Below are 25,643 nucleotides of genomic sequence, written 5' to 3'. Positions count from 1 at the left end.
CCGCATCCAACAGGAGATCCGCGCCGTCGAGCTCCCCACTTCTCTCAACAGTCTGATTGACCTAACCATCAGAGTGGAGAATCGACTCGATCAAGCCACCAGACGGAGGGGGAGAGCAGTTCTCGCGAACAGACCGGAGGCTCAGTATCAGCGCTCAGATGTTGCGGTCAGCCCACCGGGAGATCTTGAACCCATGCAGGTGGGGCGAGCTCGGCTCTCCCGGGAGGAGAGGATCAGGCGGAGATCCCTGGGACTATGTTTATACTGCGGCAGTCAAGAACATCACATCCAGCGTTGTCCGGTAAAAGACCAAGCCCGATAGTAAGACGGAGGCTACTATCGGGTGGGATCTCTGCCAGAAAGACCTCATCTACATCGACACTCCTTCCGGTGAGTCTACGGTGGTCCACCCACGCACTCGAGCATCACGCCTTGTTGGATTCTGGGGCAGAGGGTAATTTCATGGACTTCCAGTTCGCTAGTAAGCTTAACATTCCTCTCACCTCCCTCAAACACCCCATTGCACCCTTTGCTCTCAATGGACACAGACTACCAGTCATCACTCAGACCACCTTACCTGTTTCCCTCACCACATCTGGCAATCATACTGAGGAGATATCATTCTACATTACGGACTCACCTTCATCCCCCATCGTCCTCGGTCACACCTGGCTTCAGAAACACAACCCCAGCATCAATTGGCGCCTTGGATCTGTGGTTAGCTGGAGCGAGGAATGTCATTTGTCTTGTCTTTTGTCTGCTGGTGTTAATGTTTCTGAGTCTGTGTTTCAGGGGGAAGCAGTGGATTTGGCTAGCGTGCCCGCGGAGTACCACGACCTGAAGGAGGTGTTCAGTAAGTCTCGCGCTGATTCTCTTCCTCCTCATCGTCCCTATGACTGTGCGATAGAGTTATTGCCAGGTACTTCTCCGCCTAAGGGCAAGTTATATTCTTTGTCTGTTCCAGAGACGGCGGCCATGGAGAAATATATATCCAGTTCTCTAGCAACGGGGTTTATCCGCCCTTCCTCTTCTCCAGCGGGGGCGGGGTTCTTTTTTGTGGGAAAGAAGGACGGATCCTTGCGACCTTGCATTGACTACCGAGGGCTGAACAACATAACGGTAAAGAATACCTATCCTTTGCCGCTTATGTCTTCAGCTTTTGAGAGGTTGCAGGGAGCGTCCGTTTTCACTAAATTGGACTTACGTAATGCTTATCATTTGGTCCGCATCAGGGAGGGGGATGAGTGGAAGACTGCCTTTAACACCCCTAGAGGCCATTTTGAGTACTGCGTTATGCCGTTCGGGCTAACCAACTCGCCGGCAGTCTTTCAAGCACTCGTTAATGACGTGTTGCGAGACATGGTCGATCTGTTCATATATGTTTACCTGGATGACATATTGATCTTTTCTTCGTCTCTCCAGGAACACGTGCAACACGTACGACGAGTGCTTCTGCGGTTGCTAGAGAATGGATTGTTTGTCAAGGCGGAGAAATGCGTTTTTCATGCACAGTCTGTTTCTTTTCTAGGACACATCATTTCGACTGAGGGTGTTCGCATGGATCCTGAGAAGGTTAAGGCTGTGGTAAATTGGCCATCCCCAGAGTCTCGCAAGGCCCTGCAGAGATTTCTGGGGTTCGCCAATTTTTACCGGCGTTTCATTCGCAATTTCAGCCAACTAGCCGCTCCTCTGACCGCCTTGACCTCCCCTAGTTTGACGTTCAGGTGGTCAGACGCAGCTGAGGCTGCGTTTGCCAAACTGAAAAGCTGCTTTGTTTCAGCTCCCATTCTCGTCACCCCTGATCGCTCACGTCAATTCATAGTGGAGGTCGACGCGTCAGAGGTGGGGGTAGGAGCAGTGTTATCCCAACGCGCATCCTCAGACGGAAAGGTGCATCCGTGCGCGTATTATTCTCACCGTTTATCTCCTGCAGAAGTTAATTATGACATTGGCAATCGAGAGTTGTTGGCAGTCAAACTTGCACTGGAAGAATGGCGTCACTGGCTTGAAGGGTCGGGTGTACCTTTCATTGTATGGACGGACCATAAGAATCTCGAATACATTAGAACCGCCAAAAGACTTAACTCCAGGCAGGCTCGGTGGGCATTGTTTTTCGGTCGTTTCGATTTTACACTTTCTTACCGGCCGGGTTCCAAAAACATCAAACCCGATGCTTTATCCCGTCTTTTTGAGCGTTCCGATCGTACTGCTACTCCCGAGCCCATTTTACCGGGGACCATCATTATCTCCGCGCTCAGGTGGGAGGTCGAATCGAAGGTGTTGACCGCCTTAGAAGGGGTAACGCCCCCGGCTCGTTGCCCACCGAACCGATTGTTTGTGCCGGAGAGGTTACGGTCAGACGTTCTCCAGTGGGGTCATTGTTCCAGTGTTGCTTGTCACCCAGGGGTTAGTAGAACTAGATTTCTGGTCAAGCAACGATTTTGGTGGCCTGGTATGGCTCGTGACGTCCACGATTTCGTCTTGGCTTGTTCAGTTTGCGCTATTGGTAAGACTTCCAATCGACCTCCAGATGGGTTACTCTTACCGCTGTCTGTCCCTTCAAGACCCTGGTCCCACATTTCGCTAGATTTTATCACCGCCCTCCCGCCCTCTAAAGGCAATACGGTGATTTTAACCGTAGTGGACCGGTTCTCGAAGGCGACTCATTTTATTCCCTTGCCCAAATTACCTTCAGCCAAGGAAACAGCGGTAGCTGTCATTGACCACGTCTTCCGCATACATGGCCTCCCGACAGACGTGGTTTCTGACAGGGGTCCCCAATTTGTGTCCAAATTTTGGCGAGAGTTTTGTAAATTGTTAGGAGCGACTGTTAGTCTTTCTTCCGGGTTCCATCCCCAGAGCAATGGTCAAACCGAACGAGCCAATCAGGATGTCGAGAGGGTTTTGCGATGTTTGGTTTCCAATAATCCTTCGTCCTGGTGTCAGCAACTCTCAGTTGTGGAGTACGCACACAATTCTTTGCCAGTGTCATCTACGGGCATGTCTCCATTTAAGTGTAGTTTAGGGTACCAACCACCTAATTTTGTCAGTACGGAATCCGAGGTTTCGGTCCCCTCCGCACACGCATTAGTCCAGAGGTGTCACCGCACCTGGACCAGAGCTCGCAGAGCTCTGCTCCAGGCTAGGTCGCGCACCAAGGCTAAGGCCGATCGCCACCGGTCGAAGCCTCCCCGTTACGTCGTCGGTCAAAGAGTGTGGCTTTCTACCCAGAATATTCCTATGCGGTCCGTTTCTAACAAACTTGCTCCCAAATTTATTGGCCCGTTTTCTATTACCAAGATTATTAATCCGGTTACCGTGCGTCTTAGCCTTCCTCCGGCGTACAGGAGGATTCATCCCGTGTTCCACGTCTCCAAAATTAAATCGGTGATTTCTTCCCGTCTTAATCCGCCTGCTCCGGTTCCCCCCCCGCCTCGTCTCGTTAATGGGGAAACCACCTATTTGGTTAATCGTATTCTGGACTCTAGACGGAGGGGACGCGGTTTTCAGTACTTGGTGGATTGGGAAGGTTACGGTCCGGAGGAGAGGAGCTGGGTTCCTGCTCGGGACATATTGGATCACCACCTTATAGATGATTACAATCTACAGGTAAAGCAGGCTGGGAACGTCAGGTGACGTCCTAGGGGAGAGGGTACTGTCACGGTAGGAAATCCAGTGTTTCCTCCGTGTCATGTTTTGTTATTGTTTTTGTACTTACGTTGTCTCCATGTGCTCGTTTAGTTGATTGTCATCACCTGGGTGTTGATTGTCTCGCTCCAGCTGATCGTCATCATACCTCTGCTACTTATACTCACCTCGCTCTCTCTCTGTTGTCAGATCCTCTCTTATGTCTCCATGCACTAGCTGGATTATCGTCTTCCGTGTTTGTGTGCTGGTTTGGATTCGTGTTGTCGTCCGCGTGTCAGTGTTCCGGTCTGTTCCTGGTTCCAACCATTGACCACCTTCACCTGCACCGCTGACTTCACCATCCCGCTCTCCTCACGCCACCGTAGACCTTCCTTGCCATTGCCAACACTCTGGACACTCTTTATCAATAAACTACATCTGATTGCCTGCAATTGCTTCCTCCTCTTTTATCTGTCGTTACAAAGATGGACAGCTGATCAAAACTTGTTTCAGGGTGGAAACCAGCTGTCAAGGTCCATCACCTAAAATAAACATAATCAACAGCACAGCTGCTGGATCTCCGTGGTTGTATCAAAATTTGACATACAGTTTCATCTACACTACTTAAACTAAATTCAAGATACTTTAGACTCTTCTATCAAAGTCAAACAATCACTGCAAAACCATTTCACCTGCATTCAAAATCAAACGCTGCTCTCAGGTCACACACGAGTCAATAAAATAAATACTACAGAGCATTCATTAGACACTACATTCCAGAGAAAAATGTGTAATGATATGTCATCGCATAAAGCCTCCAAATCTGCAGTCCATCAGTTTTTCTTTTTTTTTGGAGATTAAAAACGTGTTAAAATAAAAGGATTTAAAAATATATACTACTTTCCCAAAGTGCTTCATTCATATTTGTCATTGTACACTCAATATATTTTTTTAAGTACTTTTACAAGCCTACATTTAAAGGTGCAGGAAGTCATTTCTGGAAAATGCTGTTGATATTTGAAAAACCAACAAGGCCCTACCCAAAAGCATCACACCCCTATCTTAATGCCTTTGCCATGTACTGTATATGCTATACAACACAGGCAATGATTAAGGGGTTATAGCGATCACTAAAAGAACAACCAAAAGAAAAAAGTCCTCCTGTTACTGATGTAACCTTAGTTTCCTGAGAAGGGAACAAGACATTGTGTACGGCGATGATGCTTTGGGGAAAGACCTTTCTCCTCAAAAAATTACGTTTTATTTGCTTAACGCCATTACATCGCAAAAGGCCAATGGTACTCGAGCACATAAAAGGGGACATGAAAGTGCCATAAATAAGCAGCAATGAGTGGCATAAGAAGATTTCTACTGAATAAGAGAGTTTATGAAAGATCTGAGCATCAGTAACACACAATGTAACGTCTCGTTCCCTACTCAGGCAACAGAGGTTACATCAGTGACCAGAGATGTTCCCTTTCGAGAAGGTCTCTTGACGTTGAGTACAGCATAAGATGATTCATAAGATGGTTCAGTAGGGAGTTGTTAAGCTTTGCTATTACAATAGACAGCTTAAATACACCCTAAGACTCACTGTACAAAAGTTTTCAATGAAAGTCTATGCAATATTTTTTTTTTTTTTTTTCTTTAGTGTGGTTTATGAAAACCCTCAAAAAACAGTCAAAAACAAATCGGATCAGTTAGAAAAGTCATAGCACACTAAGCCAGACCAGTCTGACCCCAATTTGATGGTTGTAGCTTTAAAGCTCTAGGAGGCGTTAGGTGTTAAAATTTTGTTCAGAAGAAGAAGCAGTGTAGCCGTGTAGCATAAGTTACCATTGGCAACAAAACCCACTCAAAACCAACCCACCTTCTTGAGCCAGAAACCTCGGAGTTTGCTCAAACTAAATGTGAACTTACCTGGGTAAAAACTGAAACCTGCTTTGTGCAACAGGCCTCTGCTGAAGACCACTGTGTGAGTGTTATTAAATGTACAACTGTAACAATCTGTTAAATTATTTTTTTTTTTTACTTCTCACACCCTGCTCTGTACTATCTAAACTAAATTGTTATTATGGAATGGACAATACAGAAAGACAAAGATAAAGATGAACATGCTATCATTCATCATCCGCCTGAGGTAAATATTCTCTACATACTGAATATAGAAAAATGTTAACATGGCACATTCAAAATTGCATTGATAGAACCAGGGAGATCCAGCAGCTGTGCTGCTGAATAGGTTCGTTTTAAGCTTTGTGACCTTGACAACAAGTTTTCAATGTAACACAAGTTTTCAACAGCTGTCCATCTTCTCACCCATATTTTCCATCTGTATTTAAAGATTTATATTCTGTTTAATCTACAAACATTGTTTAAAAATATAACTTTGTGTTCAATTGTGCATCAGAATTTAAATACATCTGTATTACAGGTGGCATTTCACTGTTACAGTAGGTTAAGGAGGTTCTGGCTTTATGTTTTGAGAAATTTACAACAAACATTTTACCTTTAAGAATATAAGTAATTAAAATTATATATCTTGTTTCTATACACGCTTGATACACTAGGTTACATCAGATTGCCAATGGAGCCCTAATGTATAGTTTTCTAAGATTTTTCTCTTCATAGATACACAATGACAGGATATTATTTACATATCAGACTTCAGATATGTCATTTGGAGCTGATTGGTCAATGGCAGATCACTTGGGCATAGATCAATAGGCTGACAGTCCTATAAATACTCCAAGCGAGGAGGGAGACCTTCATCGCACCGGTTAAATCAGCAGTCATGAGGTCTTTGGTGTTCCTGGTGCTCCTTGGAGCTGCCTGTGAGTAGAGACTCCAATCACTGATTCTCTGACAGCTCATTTTACAGGTATATTTAATATGCTGACGATACACTCTCATTTGTGTAGTTGCTCTGGATGATGACAAGATTGTTGGTGGATATGAGTGCACAGCCCATTCCCAGCCCTGGCAGGTGTCTCTGAACTCTGGCTACCACTTTTGTGGAGGCTCTCTGGTCAGCGAGTACTGGGTTGTGTCTGCTGCTCACTGCTACAAGTCGTAAGTGATGTCTTCTTAAAGTAGCTCATGTAACACTTCATTGGTTTTCTCTGTTCTGAACAGTATTTGACTTTGTCTTTCAGACGTGTGGAGGTCCGTTTGGGCGAGCACAACATCGTAGTTAATGAGGGTCGTGAACAGTTCATCTCCTCTGAGAAGGTCATCCGCCACCCCAACTATGACTCCTGGATCATTGACAGTGACATCATGCTAATCAAGCTTAGCAAGCCTGCTACCCTCAATCAGTATGTGCAGCCTGTGGCCCTGCCCAGTGGATGTGCCGCCGCTGGCACCATGTGCAGAGTCAGTGGCTGGGGAAACACCATGAGCTCCAGTAAGTGTCAGGATTCATGATCACGCAACTCCTTTACACTTCATGCTCAATGCACTTCGGTTCACTCCATCTCTGCTGCTGCTGTATTCAATTCTTTGCAGCTGCTGATTCTAACAAGCTTCAGTGTCTGGAGATCCCCATCCTGTCAGACCGCGACTGCAACAACTCCTACCCTGGTATGATTACAGATACCATGTTCTGTGCTGGATACCTGGAGGGAGGAAAGGACTCTTGTCAGGTAGAGGAAAAGGGGACATTGTTGCATGCATATTATATGAAACTATCTTAATAATAATCTTTTGTTATGTTTGTCTTCTTCAGGGTGACTCTGGTGGTCCTGTGGTGTGCGACGGTGTGCTGCAGGGTATCGTATCCTGGGGTTATGGCTGTGCTGAGAAGAATCATCCTGGTGTCTATGGCAAGGTAATAGAGTTGTTGTTGTTTAGTAACTGTTACTAATATATTCAGTATAATTTAAAGCACTAATATGATTTGTCTGAATGATCTTTTCTTCAAGGTCTGCATGTTCAGCCAATGGATCGCCGACACCATGAGGAGTAACTAAATCTGATACGTCATCACATACAGCCTCCAAATCTGCAATCAATTAGTTTGTTTCGTGGACAAAAACCTGTGTGAAAATAAAAAACATTTACAAATATTTCGCTTTCTCCAAGTGCTTCATTTATATTTGTTAACAATCACTGTATTTTATCAGGTCTATATTTAAATATATGACACTCTTAGCAAAAATTACAAAAGCAACACACAACAAAGTACCTATATCATGTTAAAAATTTAGCAGAAGGTTACAGATACAAGTTGATTGATTCTAACATTTTTAATAATAAATATAAAAAGGATATAATGTAGAAGGTTATGCCGTCAAATAGACATTGGGTAAAATAATTTCTAGGAATTTCTGAAAAAAAAAAATGTTCAAGACATGATTAATGATGGTTGGTGGCATTGATATAAATTGTCAGTATCGTTTCTGTAACAATGTTGTCAAACTGTTCAAACTATTTATCCGGCTTAATCTGAATAACAGCTAAAGAAAAAAATGCTGTCTTGAGATTTTATGTTTTGATGTCCTCTTTGTGTAATATATATATATATATATATATATATATATATATATATTTATATATATATATATATATATATATATATATATATATATATATATATATTATTTAATCTATTTGAATTAAACAATAACTTTAATTTAATAATAAAGTAATAAGTTATTAGTCAAATGAAATCAGCATAAAAAAATCCAGCAGAACACAAATTAAGGAATATTTACTGTTAAACGAGACTCAGAGGTGAAAGTATTTAAATTTATAAAAACAATGTTATGAGAGTAATGTTTTAAATATAATGTTTTGAATATAGAAAAAAATTAAATAAAAGGATTTAAACTAAATTTATACTTTAAAAATGAAACTGAAACCGCCAGTAGGTGGCAAGTCACTGAATCATTCATTCAATTGATTCGTTCAACCTGCTGAATCAAACAGGAACAAAGCAAGTGACTGTCTTTATCCCATTGTCCAAATACCACATGCACTTGCGGTCTTTGCACTTGACCACTTGACTACTTATATGATGTATTTCCTTTATTTGGTCCAAGTGTTCAAGTGAGCATGAAGACTACAAGTGTGTGTAGAACTTGTCATTACCTGATGGGTCACATTTATAGTGTTGTAAAAAATGATGTTTACATTTACATACAAGTGTTTTTATTTTTATTTTTATTTCATTTTAAAATCAACTTCTAAATATCTGTTCAGTAGTCCCTATTCCCAATTCCAATGCTTTTTGCAAAGTGTGTTTCACTGATTTTAGTATTGGACACCATTTCCAGTCCTGGCTACACATAATAAGGCTACATAATAACACACGCTCACATTAGGGCTCTATCATTTACTGAGACCTGTGTCATCCAGTTAAACTGTTTCCAACTTGATTAAATTTAACCCTAAATATTGGCAGCACAAATGAGTTTGATGAGAACTTTATCGCTTAGAGCAATATATATATACTGGCTAACTTACAGCAGATTAAACATTTTCTGAATAAATGACAATAAAATTGAATCATCCCAGATGTATGCAAGCGGAACCTTACACATCTTATGTTTCATTTAGGACTCTTCAGACCGACGTACCATCACGCATGCATTTCTCCCTGTGAGCTGAGCTGAATGTATCGCACAATACTCTGGATGAAATAAATGCGTCTGTTGATCTGCAGTGGATGTAATCATTGATCACAGAAGTGCTCTTCTGAGATTTCTCCACCAATATTTTTAACGTTGTGTTGCAGAGAGATATTATTTTCTGGAGGAGTGTCCTTCGCCGTTTCTTGTAATGCGACTCACCCTGCGGGCGTTGATTTCTCATGGACGGGTGGCCCGTCGGATAGGACTCGGACCCGAGTCCAGAATCAACATGCTCCGGAACATACTCACGGGTCTGGTTCGACACGAGAGAATAGAGACAACAAGAGCCCGAGCAGACGAGGTTCGCTTTTACGCTGAAAAGGCAAGTAACGTTACAAAACCCCGCTTCAAGTTTCATCTTGCTTTTCCTATATGTGTGAATCGGGTATTTTCGACTTGCTAAAATATTGAAAAATAAAACGGCGTCTGTTTAATCTAGAAATTCTGATAAATATTTTAACGTAGAATTATTATTTGATTATGATGTCAAAATCATAAGATTGGTAACTGTTAGTGATACTGGGATACTCTGCTGCTCTGTCTACCATGAGATGCGCTCCTGTCACATTTCTATTCCATTATAATTCAATATTCTTGGCATTTAAGACAACAACTATATATGTTAATATAAAATATTTTGTTACGTTAAAACTGACACAATAGTGAAATTCTGGTAAATGTTACATTTTAAAATATTAGATAACAGGAAATAGAAAATTAGTAAAGTTTAAATCGATTTTAATGTGCTCTTTAAAACTAGAATGATGTTTTTATTTTGACTTTTTAAAAGTTTTTTTTTTTTTATTTCTTCTCTTTTTAGTTGATTGATTATGCTAAAAAGGGAGATACTAATGAAAAGTCTATGAAAATGGCTGATTTCTGGCTCACGGTAAGTTTTCGATCCTTCCTTCAATACATCTATCCATCCATCTATATATATATATATATATATATATATATATATATATATATATATATATATATATATATATATACACACACACACAGGTGCTGGTCAGAAAATTAGAATATCATCAAAAAGTTTATTTATTTCACAAATTCCATTCAAAAAGTGAAACTTGTGTATTATATTCATTCATTACACACAGACTGGTATATTTCAAATGTTTATTTCTTTTAATTTTGATTATTGTAACTGACAACTAAGGAAAATCCCAAATTTAGTATCTCAGAAAATTAGAATATTATGAAAAGGTTCAATATTGAAGACACCTGGTGCCACAGTCTAATCAGCTAATTAACTCAAAACACCTGCAAGGCCTTTAAATGTTCTCTCAGTCTAGTTCTGTAGGCTACACAATCACGGGGAAGACTCTGACTTGACAGTTGTCCCAAAAGACGACCATTGACACCTTTTGCAAAAGAGGCTGGCTGTTCACAGAGCTCTCTGTCCAAGCACATTAATAGAGAGACGAAGGGAAGGAAAAGATGTGGTAGAAAAAAAGTGTACAAGCAATAGGGATAACCACACCCTGGAGATGAATGTGAAACAAAACCTGTTCAAAAATGTGGGGGAGACTCACAAAGAGTGGACTGCAGCTGGAGTCAGTGCTTCAAGAACCACTGCGCACAGACGTATGCAAGATGTAAATTTAGCTATCGCATTCTTTGTGTCAAGCCACTCTTGAACAACAGACAGCGTCAGAAGCGTCTCGCCTGGGCTAAAGACAAAAAGGACTGGACTGCTACTGAGTGATCCAAAGTTATGTTCTCTGATGAAACTAAATTTTGTATTTCCTTTGGAAATCAGGTTCCCAGAGTCTAGAGGAAGAGAGGAGAGGCACACAATCCATGTTGCTTGAGGTCCAGTGACAATTTTCCACAGTCAGTGATGGTTTGTGGTGCAATGTCATCTGCTGGTGTTGGTCTACTGTGTTTTCTGAGGTCCAAGGTCAATGCAGCAGTATACCAGGACGTTTTAGAGCATTTCATGCTTCCTGCTGCTGACCAACTTTATGGAGATGCAGAATTAATTTTCCAACAGGACTTGGCACCTGCACACAGTGCCAAAGCTACCAGTACCTGGTTTAAGGACCATAGTATCCCTGTTCTTAATTGGCCAGCAAACAAATATATCAGTCTGTGTGTAATGAGTGAATATAATATACAAGTCTCACTTTTTGAATGGAATTAGTGAAATAAATAAACTTTTTGATGATATTCTAATTATATGACCAGCACCTGTATATCTATCTATCTATCTATCTATCTATAATGTATTGTTTATTTATATTTCTCCATTCAGGAAAAAGATTTGATCCCCAAACTTTTTAAAGTCCTGGGGGTAAGATTTGAGAATCAAACGGGTGGATATACACGCATGGCTCGCATTCCTAACAGGGAGAATCTGGACTGTGCGGCTATGGCTGTCCTGGAGTATAAAGGCCACCCTTTCCCACCCTTGTTCCCCATGAAACATGTCAGTGAACTGAACATGTTAAACCAACTTCTAAAAGCATACAGAGAAGAAAAAGCTCAAATGGTGTCTGAGAAAAAGGACTCATGATCTTTAATCACTGTATCTGTACATTATATTTAATGTAATAATTAAAATCTCATTAAAATTTGTTCTCAGTGTCGTGTATGGTTAGTTGATGCTCAGCATGTCCATTACTTTTTAAATCAATATATTATATTCAGATTGTCTATGACTTTCTATATGAATTTGTATGATAAATGAATAAGATGTCCTGTAAAAACCCACTTGCTTTAATTTTCAGCATGGTCAGATATAAAAATGAGTCTAAAGTTGATTAGAAATATTGAAAAACCTAGGACTTAGTTTTATGAAAGAAGGAATTCATTTTTAAATGTTTTTTTATACCAATGACAATGATTTGTTCAGCAGTTGATTGTACTTCAGAGTAGTAGGATTACTGTTACTGTACATCCCTTTATTACTAATCAAACTTCAAAATGAAACGCATAAACAAGCCAGAGTTGTAAAACAGACCATTTTAATTTGGCAAAAAGGATATGCACTGCCAAGTCATTTGACACTATTAAAATGCATTCAGTATGAACACTGCAACAGAAATGTGCTTAACTCAATCTTTCTGTGCTCCCCAATGTGATGTGCTAATATCTATCATATATTCAAAAAGTGTGCTATCTCTTCTCTTCTAGGTGTGCACACTCACCTAGGAGAAGGAAAAATCATGGCAAAGCCTTATAAGATCACTTTTTCCGGTGCCCTCCAGACAGAACAAGTTCAGTATTTACTAAAGAAATGGCTTAAGCCCCAAAGTACATCCATTAAAAATCAAACCACAGGACTCTATATTTAATTAATCTTCAAGTAAAGTTCTTGTCTTTAAAAAAAAATTGAATATAAATGTCATTAATATGTAGAGTTATAGGATTACAATTAAAGCAGGCCAATTTTAGATGGAGATTATATAGGATATGTTGATCTATAACACAAACATGACCCACAAAAAAAATACAGTAATGATAATGAATATTGTACAGATAAAACCTTCGCATTTTATCTGTATATCTGTCTTTTACTGTATTGCATTACGGTTGCATGTTCAAGGGTCTCTCTAATGGTAGTGAAATAAGTGTTTAAAACAGTAAAGTGCTCCATGCAGTCAATACAAAGTGTTTCTGTAGTAGAGCTATATTTTCATCATACACTTAAGTAAACAAACCTAATGATAATCCCAGCAGACTGAATGAATCTATTTCTACTCACTGACAGAACGAAAATCCACTTATCCCCATATCCACTTATTGAATATACAAATGTGTAACAAAGTTTGCAGAAATTGAATCTGTACTCAGTTTTGAACTCCACGCAGCCCTGCACGGAATGGACAATACAGAAAGACTGGGATGAAGATGAACGTCATCATTCATCATCTGCTTGCCATAAATATTCTCTACATACTTAGACTGTAAACAGTGTGTACTGCATACAAAAATAAGACTAGATGTGAAAACTAGGCACACCCAAAATGACTTTGAATATATCAGAATGTAGACAACGCACAAACATGCATGGTTTACAAATACTAGTTGTTCCACAATCAACTTGCCTTTGCATATCAGTTTGCAAAGTCTCTAGCTGTATTCAATGTGAATAAAAATATATAAACCCTAAATTATCTTTACAGACAAAATGTGTACATACATTCTCAAAAAACATAAAAAAAATGAAGTGAAGGAGATGGATACTTGGTTCTGTTGCATTAAAATGGCATGGAAATACAAATATTAACTGCACCACTTAAATGAACAATTAAAAAATGTGTCAAGAGCTCACTGTACTGTTACTGTACATTACTAGCCTACTGCCACATTAAGCTTGAAATAGCTATACTATAGATTCACCATTGTCTCCTGTCACCATTGCACTGATTGAATATGATCTCTCTCATCTCCGCGAATTATTTATTGCTTCTTTTTTTTTTAGGAGCTGTGTGTCCAGGTTATGCCCATGTCTCTCTTCTCTTTACAAATTCAAAGATATAGATGTTTGGTAACTTGTTTGAAAATGGCTTTACTTTTTCACGCTTGCCTTAACCTAATCTATTGAAATATTGAACTCTTTTCCACCTCATAGATGTCTGAAGGTAGTTTCCGCATGGCCAGTTCCTCTATGGCCTGCTCTAGGCATTGGGACCCATTCCTGTGGCCCTTTGCATACTAAAATACTCGGTGAAGTGGGACGTTAATCTAGGAGGAGGGGTAGAGTGTGCGGAGCTGCGTGGTGGTATTGGAGGAGGAAGAGGGGCGAATGTAGACGACAAGTCCGCTGTTGTGGTGATGATCTTGTGCTCGCTGTTCCTTGGCACTTCCTGTCCCTTCCGAGCCACTGTCTCATCTATTGTCTTCACAGGGTCCTCAATAGGAAAACATGAGATGGACTACATGAAGTAATACTGTATGAAAGTACACTCATAAAACAACAGCGCACCCAAAAATATATTGAAGCCATTCAGTATTTAGATTGTTGCTCTTTATTTGGAGAACTGTAAAACTGCATCGCTTGCTCACCAGTGGATCCTCTGCAGTGAATGGGTGCCATCTGAATGAGAGTCCAAACAGCTGATAAAAACATCACAATAATCCAGAAGTAACTGAAACAACTCCAGTCTATCAATTAATGTTGTGTTTTAATTTGTAAACATTGCTTGATCTGAGCATATTTCTTTCTTGATTCAAATGAGACAAATTTTAATTGAGAAAGCAATATTATGGATAGTGAATGTTGGACTCGTATTTTAGCCAGGAGCAACTGTCTGAAGTAAAAAATGTCTTCTGTCTTAAAAATGTTTATTACAAACATGCAGCTTAACAAGACGTCAATTGGCGAACTAGAGTTACGTGGATTATTGTGATGTTCTTTCAGCTGTTTGAACTCTCACTTTAATGGCACCCATTCAATGCAGTGGATCCAATGTTGAGGAAGTGATGTAGTCAACTTTGATTTTACATTTTTCCAAATCCTTCCAGTGGATGTCAAATCTTGGATGGCCTGAGGGTAAGTAAATTTTAAGCAAATGTAAAAATATTTGGGTGAACTATGCCTTAAAAATAAAGGTTCTTCATTGGCATCTATGTTTCATACATTTTTTATTTATAGTGGAAAAGTAAGATTTTGTAAATGTTAAACACACTTAGCATAAATGGTTCTTATAACAAAAAATATTCTTTGATTGCATTGCTGTCCAAAATAACCTTTTTTTGGAAACTTTATTTAAAAAGCTGCCCAGCCTGATTATTTTTTCATCAAAATAAATTAATAATTTTTTTTATTATTCCCATCGATAACATCTAATACTCACTGAGTGGATGGAGAAGAGCTCTGTGAAGTTTGGCTGAGAGTCTCCTAGGAAGGAGCTATTCCCATAAGCATGATGAGGGAAGCTTTCTGCCCCCATGCCTTTAGGACTGGAGAGAAGGATTCCGATCTGTGACGTCCGCACGTGGTAGGGAAAGTTCTTATTGGCAGCTGATGGACGCGTGATGGCCTAGAACGGCAGGATTAGTCATGCAGGGTGTTTTATCATATTTCATGCTTAAACAAATGAAGTAACAATAAACAACAGCAAAAAGCACACCAGAAAGACGACATGGGCATAGAGATGGATGCCGAGTTGGATGCCGTTCACAATCTTTTCCCTGGCCCAGCGAGAAATGCCAAAGTTGGCAATCAGAGCCATGACTGGCACAGCAAAAAACCTATGGGTGAAAAAAAAGTAATGGATAAAAAGAACCAGGCTTTATACTGTCAATCTTTTTTGCAGATTTACAAAGGCTGTGGAGAGCGTTGAGCCAAAGCTGAGAAAACTGTTTAAATCTAGTCTCATGAAAAGACTAATGTGACTAATCTATACATTTTCTTTGAGGAAAGTTTAAAAAGTGTTTTTCTTTGAGTTCACGTTTCCAATGATTCAAACCCATGCCTTTGGTATTAAGAGCGTTACTCTCAGGCACTTTACATGAAATGTTGAACAACATTTTTAACCTAGAAAAGTTCTTGCTAAAGCTAAATATTGTATTTGTAATAAATTTGACTATTTTGTAGGATGTAAACATATTGTACTATAAGTGGCATTTAGGGCACTATTAAAGTTGCGATGAAACAAAAGTAGCGTCCCATATTTTGTTTCCGTATTGTAAATTAAAAAGAACAAAATGTAGGAAATTGTTGTTTTGATTGTAAGGAAGAGGTGGGGTTTAAGTGGACTATATAATTGGAGAAATTTGGCATAAATCACATCACCAAAGTACTGAGTTGACAACATTTTGAATAAAAAAGTCTCATCATTTTTTTATTTCATGCTGAATGAAATGGGAGTAAAAGTGCTTTTACCGCCAGTGGATGTTGCATGTGGAAATAGATAAACTGTATGAAAACAGCAGGTTTGAAATGATTTTTGTCCCCTCTTAAACATTAATGTTTATTTCATTAAATAAATTAAAGCAATGGAACAATACAATAATATAAGCCTCTGCTTTTGTATGTTCATAGCTACATTTATTTTATATTCTATATTTTTATATGTTAACCTTCTGGCAAAACTCACCATAGAGTGTACGCAGTGAAGAAGGGGATGTAGAAAGGTTGTTTTTCAGGGTAGTGTTTGAGGGACACCAGCACAGCGTAGCAGAACCATACGTAGGCAAGCAGCTGCAAACCCATTAGCCCATACCCTGCAGGGCTGTCATAAGCATACAGCACCTCGCCTGGATCAAAGAACTACAAACACACACGCAGTGGGAGTGCATGGGAACAGGGAAATCACCGCCCTTGGCAACCCATCTGTATGATTGATGGTTTTAAATCTGACCATGGCACAATCTGTTAGGCTGCACAAGTGGAAACTGGTGGAACATGCCTTAAATCCAAACACCTAAAGCTGCATTAGAGCAAAAGGTGACACTGACACAAGATGCAACAGGAGCTCTTCAATGATACTGCAAGAGCTGATCTGGGTCATTCTCTCTCTCTCTCTCTATCTATCTATCTATCTGCAGGGTTCCATTACATCACGACATGCTCATGCTGAGTAACTTCATCTCGCAGCTTTACATTATGTATAGAGTGAGTAGCTCTGGGGTACAGCATGAGAAACTGCAGCTGATAGCGCTTAAAGATGACAAGTCCTCAATCATGATGAGTTTTTCCAACCATTAGTCATCATTGCAACTAAATTCGCTTGAGCAAATTCTATTCAAGATGTTTATGAAAAACTAAATTACAATAAAACAGTTGACATTTTTCTAAACTGAACAAAAGGATAAATGATATTGTGTTGATTAAATGTACAGTGTTTATTGCCAGCAAACACATCAGAAATACACAAAGTTTGGGGTCTGTAAGATTTTTGAAATGTTTTAGTATAATGAGTATTAGTTTTTATACGCATTTCTTTTAAACAAAATTGTTTTCTGTCTTAATAAATCACATGATCCTTCAGAAATCAATATAATATGCTGATTTGGTACTCAAGAAACATTTCTTATTTAAAAAAATAAAACAGCATTTATTTGAAATAGAATCACCCTTACAGAAAATTATTTATTTTTTTAATAGAAAAAAAAAACTTATTGACCCCAAACTATGAATATTCATCTTATTGTAAAAGAAACATGTGAAGGCAATCAGATCTTACTTCTGCTTCATATATGAAGAGGATGATGTAGGTGATGGTGTATATTGTCATATAAATCGATAGTTTCACAGAGCCACTGTGACTTATTCTTGCCCTGGAAATCAGAAAAGAGAGAAACATTATCACTACTGGACGTCATCTTTGAAACCATGGGTCAAAAGACATTTGTCAGATGTTGGATCACCTGCATACTTAAAGAACATCAGCATCAAAAGTAAGCTCATCCTTGAATTTAGTACATACTTGAATTTGGAAACAGATTTCTCTTGATATCTGGGTCACATTACAGTAATTAGCCTTGTAAGTCATTACACACATTATGTGAGAAGTAAGGCCTCCTACCTGGTCACAGTGAACCCCTTCCCCAGGAGAATCAGCATGAGCAAGAAAATCAGGAAGCTCACAGAAAAGAGTAATTTCCCTGGTGAGAGGAAGAGAACCATAGAGAGTTACACAGGTGACCACAAGTGGGTAGCGAATCAGGTCATCATTTCAGAAAGAATCCAGACACAAGCACACGGATGTGTGACGCTAAAATACAGTATGTTAAGATACTGTTTAGCAACAATATTATAACACAATACTTGTGGTTGCATCAAATATTCTTTTACAAAACCCTTTTCCTTAAAATAGTGGAAGATGTGTACAGTGAAATTAAATGTCAGGTAACTTATCTATAGAAAGAAATTTGATTGGAGAGAAAAAAATAATAATTTCATCCTTATCATTATTTAATGACAATACATTTATTTACATACTAAGCAGTTGTGTAAAAAATCAACATAATGTAAAGTCAGCTGGTTATTATAAAATAAACCTTCAGAATTACACAAGTCCACTCAATCAGGGTTTATTTAGCGATATGAGCATCTGACTGTATTTTGTCCTTTACATAGAGTTTTTCTCACCTAATATCTTGAGGCTGCCATTCCCAACTCCATCTCTGGCATAAAGGCCCCAGTAAATGCAAAAGAAAAGCAGGCTTAAGACTGAGAGAGAGGAATCAGAAAGTAAAAGAAAGGATGCCAGAGATAAGAGAGAAGAGAGAGAGAGATAAGTCACAGCAGCAGCCGTGAGAGCACAGAGGAAGAGGTTGAATGTGTGGAGGAGATAAGGATGAAAGAAAGAAGGGATGACACAAGAGATATTGTTATGTATCCAGCAGTGTTGCAACGCCTATAGTGTCATAAAAAAAAGAGTATGCTTGTGTTTATCTATATGAGTGTGTGCAGTGGCCTTACTCACCCTCCACTCCAGCCGCAGTCATAAACATCTTATAGGTTGTATGGAGTAGCTGTCTTCCCTTTAAATTATCTTAAAAAAGAACACAGAGGAAGAGATTCAGGGGAAATTAATAACTAATGCAAAGAGACTATGAAAAAAGAAGAATCATAGTATCTGTATGTTCGTTTATCTGGCTACAAATATCCTTTCATTTAACATTTAATAATAAAACTGGCAAATTACTGAGACCAGCACATCTGAGGTCTTCTACACCTCGAGGACATGGAAACTCACAAGCAAAATAACAAGAGAGTGTAAACACAGTGGCGAAAATAACCAGAAATGTGACGTCTGTCTCCAGGATGCCTGAAATGCATAAACAGAAGAAAGCAAGAACAGTATTTAGTCACAATCTATTTTAATGAACATGGTTGAATGAACATGTACTGTATAGACTATTTATTTGTAAGATGTGTTTTATAAGTCATTTTGCAGCTTCAAAACGCTGTGCCCTAGTCACCATTCACTTTCATTTTAGAAGGAAAATTATATCGATTTGAATAACAATGAGGGTAAGTATATTATTATTATTATTTTTTTCCTGGAATAAATGTATCATGGTTTTCACAATAATATCAATCCGGTTATTTAACACTGATAATAATAAGAAGTGTATCTTGAGCACCTAATCAGCATATTAGAAACCACCACCAAAGGAATGAGTAACATTTTACGTCATTTACATTAGACTATATATTCAACAGTTATTTTAAATTGTAATAATATTTAACAATATTACAGATTTTTCTGTATTTTATTTTAATAAATGTATCCTTGGTGAGCATAAAATACTTATGTAAAAAACACTGAAATATTGTACTGACCCCACACTTTTGAAGGGTAGTATATATAATGGATATATTTTGTCATGCTTTCACGTGATACAAAATAAATTCCTCCCACTTTCAGTCATGTCTCACCAAACTCATCTGCAGAGAAATGCTGTGTCCAGAAGGACTGTCCATTGGTTAATGTCATTTCATATTCCAGCTGCAGCCCATCTCCCTGTTGTTGTATGGTGAAAGAGAAAACAGAGGGGGAAAGTGAGTGGGGTTCAGTTATACACTGAGTGCACACACAGATCTTTGGGCTATAAAAGACTTAAAAGCAGCACGGTTTCTAGCTGTTTTGAGAGGATTTCAGCCCGGCTTAATAAAAGAGAAACACTTTTGATTTCACTTGGCAGGAAAAAACCCATTCCCTCTGCCACACTCCAGAAGGTGAGGAGCATGAAGCATGCCCTATCACCAAATCAATGTGGCCGGAGATGGAGAGGAAAGAGAGAGCGGGACAGAGATATAGAGCTGGAGAAGGACAGAGAAAAGAGAATGAGCATGAAAGGCTGAAGTGAGTTATCAAGTGACTGTACCAGAAGTAACAAGACACAGAGGTATAAGACAGGCCAATGAAAAAGAAAGTATGAGATAGAGGAGAAAAAAAAATCATCAGCACCCTTCGGGACTGTGTGGTCAGAGACGATGCATTACTTCAGTCCAACAGGATTTAGCATTACATCCATCAGTCTGCCTCCAGCCATGAAACATCCCTTTACATTTTGCCACATTTGTCTAGATAAAATCCTTTCACATTGTGTACTTCTCCAACACTACTGTACATGTGCAACATCACTTCAAGCAGCTCCAGCAAGAATCTCTCACTGCCTCCTGAAGATGGTCCAATCCAGGCCTGAGCCTCTTTTGTCTTAGAAAAAAAACTTGAGTGCATTTGGAGTGTACAGCAAAGCCATAATGTAGGAACAGGTCAAAAAACATATATTGTAGATGTATCATAGAATGTCTTTTCAAGCTAATATTTTAGTAACATGGAACTATGTAACCCAGTATCTGTATATCTTTCCTTATCTGTTGCAATGTCAAAATGATCTGTTTCTGTATCTGTATTTGGATCTGAGAGATCTGCATTTTTTTTTTTTATAAAATAAATTTGATTTATTATAACATTTTAATAGAATTATCATATTTTGAATTAGCTTTTATTTTTAGATTTTCAGTTTCTGTTTTAATCTTAGTTAATAGTTAATTCTATAAAAAAATTATCTTTCTATTTATGTTTATTTATTGTTATTTCGGTTTCGGTTTTAGTCATTATAGTACTTCTTCAACTTAGATTTATTTTATTTTACTTAGTTGCCAAGGCTATATTTAAGTTTCATCTAATATTTATATTTTATTTGATTTCAGCTTTATTTCAGTCAACGAAAACACTTTTTAATAGTTTTAGTCAACACTAACAACACTGCTCAGAATGTTTAAAACATTCCCATAAACATTTTAAACTATAAAGCATGTGTATGATGTAGTATCTTATTTTAATGCTTGAATTTCTCTGAAGCTCACAGTAAATGGAGAGGGCAGCATGGGCAACCGATTTGAATGTCACACAATTCTCATTTTCATTCACTAGATGCAACTTTAATCGGAGGCTTCACAGAATAATCATTGTGTTGTTTGATATGTTCATTAAAACTTATGTATTACCTTTGTAATTCTGTATATTTCGGTACATTTAGTTATTCATTGTATGGTCATTAATCATGCCTTCCTGAATACAGCAGTCTGCTTCAGGCACATTCCTAGTCCCCAGTATATTGTTTACTGTATCACCACTCACCCCACACTTGCTGAGCGCAATGTACCACCATCTCTCTCTGACAGAACGAAAACTTCGACCTCCTACACAATTCAGCATCTCTTCATTACCTTCGCTTTCCACCTGACAGAAGCGGACACAAAGACATATGATTATAAAGAGAAGCAACTCTTTATTATGTAATAGTTCATCACGGATTCAACAGAGAATGGTTATGATTTATTGTTGATGAGTGTAATTTCTTTCCTTGTTCTATCTCAGTTCGGCATGCAGAGACACAAGTGAGCCATTAATCAAAATACATAAATACTGAGGCATGTTTAATTATGTTTGTTTGAATTAGCTCAGCCAATGGCAGACAGGGCATGTGTCCGGGAAACCAGTTTTGAAAACATTTATTTTTGCCGGTGCCAGTGGTGCAGAACAGTACAATTTAACTTTTATACTGTAACCATTCTACTTCAAGCCTAAAGGGCACACACACACAAGCCCACAGACTAAATATAAACAGCTTTTTTCTTACCATACATCCAGACCAGGTGTAGTGGGTTGTCAGGTTGATGACCTGATTATTTTCAGGCCTCAATACTGACTCTTTCTGGTAGCAATCCTGTAGAGCCACATAAACCATCCGTTAACACACATGCTCTCCATGGGATTTCAAACACCCGATAACAACAACAAAAGCTGAAGTACTAAGTAGCAGATTAGTACTGGAGGAGTGTGAAGAAAAGCAGGGGCTTCCTTCAAGCACTTTTCCATAGAGTCCCGCAATGCAGACCCTGCAACGGGGAGGGAGAAAATGTGCTGTATTTAAATACGCACATGCACTGACACTCATGTCTTTCTGGAGACTGGATTTGGACTTTAAATCCACAGCCCACTGCTGACATTTCTTCTTTAATCCTCATACTTTCTATTGATGCGTAGCACACACATTCATGCTCGTGCTCTCTGTTTGTTCACGCACACACATGCAGTCTGTCAGTACACTCAATATTTTCACACACACACAAACACAAACTCTGTCAGTATGTGTCTCACCTTGTCCGGCCGTTTGTACACAGCTGGCCACTGAGAGCTTTCATCAAAGTAGAGCAATATGTTCTGACAGCATCGGGACTTTCCGTGAAAAACGGACATTGTGGGAGGGAGAGAAAGACAGGATAGATGGATGGATAGATAGAATGAAGGGGAGAGATTAATATCTGAACTGTCTATGCCATCTTGAAACTTAAAAGATGTATTGGATCTATATAGACAATGACTGACAGATAAAGAAAGAAGATAGACAATCTGACAACAAAATCTACTGGTCAAACTTTGTAGAACATTTGTGGTCAATTGGTCAATGGGCGATTATTATTTTCATGTAATAGACAATAATAAAAGAACTGAATCCACCAATGACTGATGATACCAATAAGTTGCTACTGATATATTAAGCATCCATGAAAATATTGAGATTTAGTACAACATCAGTAATCTGGTCTCGAGTAAAAACTCAAATATCGGTCTTTAGTCTTACCTTGGGGTATCGGAACTTGAAGTTCAATCGGCCGAAATCAGTCAGGAAGCAAAACCTTGTGAGGAAAACCCAGTCCTGTGGATTAGAGAGGAGGGTGACAGAAAGGAATCAAATAGTTATGTAGTGGCCATATCTGGATGGTAACCTTCACTCTGAGGACAGTCTCGTGGGATCCACTAGCGACATTGATGCACTGTTTATTTGGAGTCCCGCAGCTAGCATACCCCTTCACGCACCCGCGCTAGCAGCAAAAATTCATGTCATGAAACTTTCACAGAATGGCTTCCTCATCCAGACATGACATCATTTAGCAGACAAAGCACCTCACAGTACATTTATTAGAAGCATATTTCCCCTGGAGCTTGCTCAATGACACAACAGTGATGGCTCAGAACACGCTGGGACCGAACCAGTGATATTCTGCTTCCAAGCCCTGAACTTTACACCACAAAAAATTCATAAAACCAAACGTATCTCCTATAAGTCTGATATAATGCACTGATAACAGTTTTGTAATACGTTTCTGCAGTGTTCAGGGCTTCAGTCTGGTCTCATCTCACACACTCTCTTGAACTTAGGCTGACAGACACACACGCAGTCAGTGAAGTGTAAAATGGCACTAAGTGCGCTCCAGCTTTCAGCCCCTTGTCCATGTTAACTTCTCCCTTCAGTGTTACTGTTGGGGGTTTCCATAACTACAGGTTTCCTTGACAAAACAGACACCAGGCCTAAGACTCTCTGACCCAGAACTGAGCCCAAATAAACATTAAGAGCCAGGCGTCACATGACGAGCTTCTGAAAGACCACCTTGTCTCTCTAAAACAGAAGCACACGTAAAAGAGCACCTATGGTCAGTCAGTTAAAAAAATAACACCCAGTCCAAAAGAATCTTAGTACTATTGTCATGGCAACAGACACATAATGCACTTTGCAGCTACTATAGAAACCAGGAGAGGCCGACTCTGTCTAAACCCCTTTATATCATGAACGACTTTCCTCAAATCCCAGTTTTTAAAACCAAGGACTTCACAACATTGTTTTTCTTTCTTTCCGACCTTGTTCACGTTCCCATCGGTCACATTTTCCCGTGTGATTGCACCACCAGATCTATTTTTTATCATTCTCTCTTTTATCTCACGAGCATTGGTTGAGGTAGTGAATATTCAGCGTTCAGTACAAGTTGAGCTAAACTGAGAGAATTGTATCATAATGATTGATTGCCAGAACAAAAAAAACGACTTATCCCTCATTTTCTTAAAAAAATCTGAATTCTACTGAGGCAATAAAGTGGGAGTGTGTGGGCCAAAAATAAATATAAAGAACCACTTTAAAAGTTTAGCCACTAGTGTGCTTGATATAAGAGTAAAAAATGCTTACCAACCTTTTCTTCAGTATTTAAAGTTGTGTCCAGTTTTACTGCTATTGAATTCACTCATGTAGATTTTTATGCAAAGAAAATGGAAGCTTTTAGGTCATAAAAAGTTCTTTTAAGCGGTTTTTTAGTAGCTGTGTTATAACCATTTGTGCATAAATGCAATTCCTTCATTTTCTTGTATTGCCTTCATCTTCATTAAATCAATGTGATGAAATAACTGCTGCATTAACTTTATGCAGCACAGTAAGTCTCAGTTTGCTTCAGAGCAATACGTTTTGCTTTGTGTCTATCGAATAATAGCCAATGGTTCCCATAAGGCACCAGTGCAATCAAATTATTCACCAAACGCCTATAAAAATGAAAAATGGGAAGTTTCATTTCTATGTAAAGTTATATCCAAATGTACTATTATGAACCATATAATGTTATAATGAAATGTAAAAATTATTAGTGATCGACCGATATTGGTTTTTTATAACGATACCGATTATTTGTATGTTTATGTACCCGATAACCGATATGCAGAACCGATATTTATTTACTGTTATACTTCTGTTTCTGACAATTATTACAACACAAATGAGCTGAAAAAAACATTTTATTTATAACAATCACTTCCCCCTTGCATACGAAAAAAAAAAAACATTATATTTATACACAAATAAATAGAGGGGTCTGAGTCCAAAAAATGTAAGCGCACTGTTACTAAGTGTCTTTGTTTTAAAATAAAAGCTTTGATGAGGTAAAAAAAATAAAAACAGGTAAAAAAAATAAAGCACTAAAATGATTTTAACATATTGGTGGGGGCGGGAGGGCTATTTTGGAGTGCATAGCTATTTACTCCAGTTAAGCAGAACTAGGTTTTAGTGTAGAAAACAGAGTCTTTCAGCATTCTGCCCTGTAAGCCTGCTTCCTTCAAAAATGTCATGCAGTGGCCGTGCTTGAGGCTTCCTAATCATCAACCCAGTCAGGTGCTGAGCAATATGAACGAACTTTCTCTTCTAGACTAATGGTGAGCAAATACAACAGATAGAGAATTAAATTCAACGCTTTTATTTTCACATGCACTCATTCTTGTCTGTTTTATTTAATTCATGTAAAGATACGTCTTTATTGGGCAGCATGATGAATTACACTACGTGACTCAAATGAGTTCGTCTCAATTGTTTAGAAACAAGCTGCATAAATTAACTATATCAGGAATTTAATGTCTCAGATCTCGTTTGTGCATGTCTGTTTATGTTAAATAAAGTTTGATTAATTAAGCAAACAAGTAGAAACAATATATTTCCTGTGCACTGATTGTTGTTTGACTGATCTCCTCAGACACCCGGGCTGCAATGGCGGAAATCTCAAAAACGGCCACAAATGGCGCCGTAAATCGGCGAATCCGATATTACAAAACCGATACCCGATTATGGAAAAATGCTTAAATATCG

The 25,643-nt window shown here is 38.7% G+C and overlaps 3 protein-coding genes across 3 annotated transcripts; 2 read left to right on the top strand and 1 right to left on the bottom strand.

Moving 5' to 3' along the window:
* Positions 1–6,306: 6,306 nt before the first annotated feature.
* Positions 6,307–7,694, top strand: LOC113076403 (trypsin-1). Its single transcript, XM_026249051.1, has 6 exons — positions 6,307–6,461; positions 6,549–6,699; positions 6,783–7,033; positions 7,135–7,271; positions 7,355–7,456; positions 7,551–7,694. The coding sequence occupies exons 1-6, from the start codon at positions 6,422–6,424 to the stop codon at positions 7,596–7,598; spliced, it is 729 nt and encodes a 242-aa protein (XP_026104836.1). The 5' UTR covers positions 6,307–6,421; the 3' UTR covers positions 7,599–7,694.
* Positions 7,695–9,202: 1,508 nt separating this feature from the next.
* LOC113076401 (39S ribosomal protein L17, mitochondrial-like) lies at positions 9,203–11,849 on the top strand. The gene is made up of 3 exons (XM_026249050.1): positions 9,203–9,582; positions 10,081–10,149; positions 11,527–11,849. The coding sequence occupies exons 1-3, from the start codon at positions 9,409–9,411 to the stop codon at positions 11,785–11,787; spliced, it is 504 nt and encodes a 167-aa protein (XP_026104835.1). The 5' UTR covers positions 9,203–9,408; the 3' UTR covers positions 11,788–11,849.
* A 31-nt stretch (positions 11,850–11,880) lies between these two features.
* Positions 11,881–22,928, bottom strand: LOC113076400 (transmembrane protein 145-like; the record flags this gene model as incomplete). Its single annotated transcript, XM_026249049.1, has 14 exons — positions 11,881–14,128; positions 15,074–15,259; positions 15,350–15,470; positions 16,319–16,491; positions 17,408–17,501; positions 17,750–17,828; positions 18,316–18,396; positions 18,653–18,721; positions 18,926–18,997; positions 19,612–19,696; positions 21,323–21,424; positions 21,825–21,911; positions 22,346–22,423; positions 22,830–22,928. Coding segments are annotated over 14 exons (1,560 nt in total), but the record flags the coding sequence as incomplete, so codon positions are not given.
* Positions 22,929–25,643: the final 2,715 nt, after the last annotated feature.

Source organism: Carassius auratus, unplaced genomic scaffold, assembly GCF_003368295.1.
Source record: "Carassius auratus strain Wakin unplaced genomic scaffold, ASM336829v1 scaf_tig00020405, whole genome shotgun sequence".
Taxonomy (NCBI): Eukaryota; Metazoa; Chordata; class Actinopteri; order Cypriniformes; family Cyprinidae; genus Carassius; species Carassius auratus.
This window is presented reverse-complemented; position numbering and strand designations above follow the sequence as displayed.